A 4263-nucleotide genomic window follows, 5' to 3' on the forward strand; every position below is an offset into this window, starting at 1 on the left:
TTTCTTAAGTCTTTCATTTTAAAACACTTTTGAAACCTTTTAAATTTTTAGTATTCCCAAATCAAAACTTCTAGTTAAAACATTTATTTTTATTTGTTTTTTTATGAAAAGAACAACCAGAGTCTAGAACCTTTTTACCTCTGGTTTGGTCATCAGTCACAAAAAAAACTCCAGCTGAGTCATATCCATCATATTCTTGACTTTTTGAAGCAACAGTAGCATCTCCAGTTTTCTCCCTTGTATCTTTTGGCTTTTTTTTCCTTTCTAGGCAATCCTTCTTGAAATGTCCTTTCTTGTGGCAGTGGAAGCATTTCATGTTCTTGGACCTGGATTTGGATCTTTTCTTCTTGCTCTTGTTGCTCTCTTTCTTTTCGGATCTCCCTCTTGCCATTAGACCTTCAGCCTCTCTTGATTCCTTTTTTGTAGCAGCCTTGGAGCTCAAAGTTTCCTTCACATCTACCATTGTAAGAGTCTGCCTCCCATACATTAGTGTGTCAACCAGATGTTCAAAGGAGCTTGGTAATGAGCACAACAAGATCATTGCTTTATCTTCATCATCAATCTTTACATTTATGTCTTCAAGATCAAGAATAATCTTATTGAAGGCATCGATGTGGTCTGTAATTGATGACCCCTTTTCCATTTGTAACGTGTCAAGCTTTTTCTTGGTGGCTAATCTCTTAGCCATTGATTTCTTGGTATATAAATCTTCAAGCTTCTTCCATAACCCTGCAGTTGTCATCTCACCACCAACTTCTCCAAGTACCCTATCACCCAGGCTCAAGATTATAGCACTATGAGCTCTGTCCAGCACATCAAGTAGATCCTCATTAGAAACCTTTCTTGGCTTCTTTGAAGATGATTCCTCAACAAGAGCTTCATCCAAACCTTGATGCACCAGCAGGGCTCTCATCTTGAGCCTCCACAGGTGAAAGTCATTTTCACCTGTGAATTTTTCCACTTCAAGCCTAGTTGATCCCATTTCTAAGATTAAAGAAAACAGTGAAAGCTCTGATACCAATGACTTTCACCTGTGAATTTTTCCACTTCAAGCCTAGTTGATCCCATTTCTAAGATTAAAGAAAACAGTGAAAGCTCTGATACCAATTTGTTGGACCAAGACCAGTAAATAACCAATCTCAATCCCCCAAGATCCACTCGACTTAGCCTTAATCAAAGAACTAATTAAGATCAACCAATGCTACGTGGAACTGCTTATCGAAATCAACAGATATCAAACAAAAGAAAACAGAGAAACAATCTCACACCAACACAAAAGGGTTAAGCGGTTCAGCCACCAAGTGACCTACATCTACTGTGAAAAAGAGAAAGAGCCTTTACTGATTTAGTGTTTACAAGATACAAGATACCTGAGAAAACTATCACACGCTTAGATTATACAACAATGAAATGAGGACAACTTATATACACGCCTGAATTGCTCTAGAAACAACCCCCAGAAACTAGCTCACCAGGCCTGGGTTTGTTGGTAACAAACCCAGAAATTTCCCGCTGATCTTAATAGCATTAACAGCCGTTCAAACTGGCTTCAAAACACGTGTAGAAACTTCACTCAAAACGCAGCCTTCTTCAGTCGTTTAGGATAAGTAAAGCATGTGCAGTATCACGTGCTTAACTTATTCATTTAGCTGATCCACCGGGCTTGTCATACGGCTCACTTGTGTCACATAACCAACATATCATCCAGTCCTGAAACTCAAGACTGATATGTCATTTTCAACTACAAATTTAGATTTGCAGTTCACTTCTCAACATGTGGTTTAAAGGGTATCTATTTTTCTTTTAACTCTTCCTTGACTGATGCATGAGTTGAATTCTGTGTTTCGTTGAGGTATTTAGATATAGATATTTTGTTCTCAAAGCTTCTCTGCTAATGCAATAATAAGAGTAATCCTAATAAAATAAAAGCAATCCTTCTTGAATCAAGGTTAATGGACAGAGTGACTAAAAGTGCGTTTCATATCATTTTAAAAACCAGTTCTCAAACCTACTTATGAAAATGACTGTTGATGTTCTTCAAATGATGTTTACTTGATCAAAGAATGCTTTTGGCAGTGACTGCTATAATTTTTTCTAAAAATAAAATTGGGAGAACATATTTGGTATTCTTGAAAATGAGATTTTTATATTATTGTTAATGTTATTATTTATCTTTTGTAGTTAATTCATTTTCATAATTCCAGAATTCTAGTTATAATTTTGAATATTCATTTTTTGTTATGCATATTGATTTCTAGAAAACACCACTCCTAGTAAAATTATACTTTTTTTTTTGGAAACATAAAGTTTATTTGAGAAACATAACCAAACTCTCATTAATATACTTTTATGACCTATAATGATCTGTTATGAGCTTGTTTCATCGTTTATGTCCCTGAATTATAACATAACCAAGCTCCCATTAATATACTTTCATGACCTATAATGATCTGTTATGAGCTTTTTTCATTGTTTGAGTCTGTGAATTATCATTGATGAAATAGATAGAGACCTCCAGTTAAACAGAGCAATGATGGCAATAATGAAAAGTTCTAGAATTTTGCATATTTGTCCATCTTCATTTCTTCACAGGAGCTGCATTGTGGCAGTTAGATTAGTGTTTCAAGAGCTTCTTGGATCTTTTTATTTTTAATGTATCATCTTCACATTTTTTTTTTTTAATTTATTCTTCTTTAAGGCAAAGAAACTTCTAATTGTAATTTACATTTTATGGGTTTACAACAGTGAAAATGCTGTCCACAAAAACAATAACATATGGTTTGGACTCACACATTGTAATTGTTGATTTTTCTTATTAGGGACCGTGTTTATGCCACCAAAATGGTCCTTAGGCTACCACCAATGTCGCTGGAGCTATGATTCTGATAAGAGAGTTCGTGAGGTTGGTTCTTTCTCTTTTTCCCAATGAATTTTTCTTCCTGATTTGCTTCATTTTTGGAAGAACCACAAAATTCTAAAAAATTGTTATTCCTAAAGTTTGATCACCGTTGTGCTTTCTATATCCTTCTATAATACATTTTATTTTGTGCTTTTCTGATTATTAACCCATCATATATTCAGATTTGCAGGACATTTCGTGAGAAAGGTATACCCTGTGATGTTATATGGATGGATATTGACTACATGGATGGATTTCGTTGTTTCACTTTTGACAAGGCATGTTCTTTCTTAATGATATTTCTGGATGATACGTCTATTGCACCATAATTTACTTATGAGTTAAAATTAAATCAACATTCGTTAAAGCAACAAAAAGCAAATATCAACCCAGAGGAGGAGTTTCTTTAGTTTGTTTAGACTTCCAAAAATTGATTAAGTAGAGTACTTGCTAGAACTTCAGTTTCATTTCAATGCGCTTGATATGCAGTAATATTAACAATATCCACACTATGTATTTTTGTTATAAGGACACGTCTCCTGGCAAGGGGTTGCTATTACATAGCTGTATATTACCCATTATGTGAGAACACTATAATCATTGACATGGGGAGTGAATTATAATGATTTCTTTTAGGAGCGTTTCCCAGATCCGAAATCTTTGGCAGCGGATCTCCACCTTAATGGTTTCAAAGCAATCTGGATGCTTGATCCAGGAATTAAACATGAAGATGGTTATTTTGTGTATGATAGCGGCTCTAAAATTGACGTGTGGATTCAGAAAGCAGATGGGACGCCTTTTATTGGTACTTTTCTTTATTTGATGAAGCTGATTTTTTAAATTAATTTTTTGAGGTGTTAAAGTTATCAATGTCCTTATTTCAGGGGAGGTGTGGCCTGGGCCTTGTGTTTTCCCTGATTATACACAATCAAAAGTTCGTTCCTGGTGGGGCTCTTTAGTTAAGGATTTCATTTATAATGGAGTTGATGGTATATGGAATGATATGAACGAGCCAGCTGTCTTCAAGGTTATTCTTAAATTTATTCTTATGCATGCGCATTCTCTTTTATTTGTATGTGATCTTACAACTTCCTTTATTTCAGTCTGTAACAAAGACAATGCCTGAGAGCAACATCCACAGAGGGGATGATGAAATTGGAGGTTGTCAAAATCACTCATACTATCACAACGTATAATTTTTCAACCCTAATCTGGTGGCTTTCTTCTTACATGTAATCTCTTTTGCTGTCAGTTTGTATGTGCATAGATCTCTTTGGTTATGCTATTTTGCCAGCAACTGTAACCCCATGTGTGAATGGTTATTCCCATGATGGCTGTTATTAACATGGGTTGCCAAACTTAGG

At 35.1% G+C, this 4263-nt stretch overlaps 1 protein-coding gene across 1 annotated transcript in view; it reads left to right on the forward strand.

The window, feature by feature from the left end:
* The window catches only part of LOC18041937 (lysosomal alpha-glucosidase), a 21242-nt gene that overhangs the window by 7509 nt on the left and 9470 nt on the right, over positions 1-4263 (forward strand). Inside the window, exons 6-10 of the mRNA XM_006432742.2 lie at positions 2820-2902; positions 3082-3177; positions 3536-3704; positions 3784-3926; positions 4003-4089. Of these exons, the coding sequence (XP_006432805.2) occupies positions 2820-2902; positions 3082-3177; positions 3536-3704; positions 3784-3926; positions 4003-4089 (578 nt within the window). The remainder of the gene's footprint in view (positions 1-2819; positions 2903-3081; positions 3178-3535; positions 3705-3783; positions 3927-4002; positions 4090-4263) is intronic.

Source organism: Citrus clementina, unplaced genomic scaffold, assembly GCF_000493195.1.
Source record: "Citrus clementina cultivar Clemenules unplaced genomic scaffold, Citrus_clementina_v1.0 scaffold_5, whole genome shotgun sequence".
In the NCBI taxonomy this organism is placed as follows: domain Eukaryota; kingdom Viridiplantae; phylum Streptophyta; class Magnoliopsida; order Sapindales; family Rutaceae; genus Citrus; species Citrus x clementina.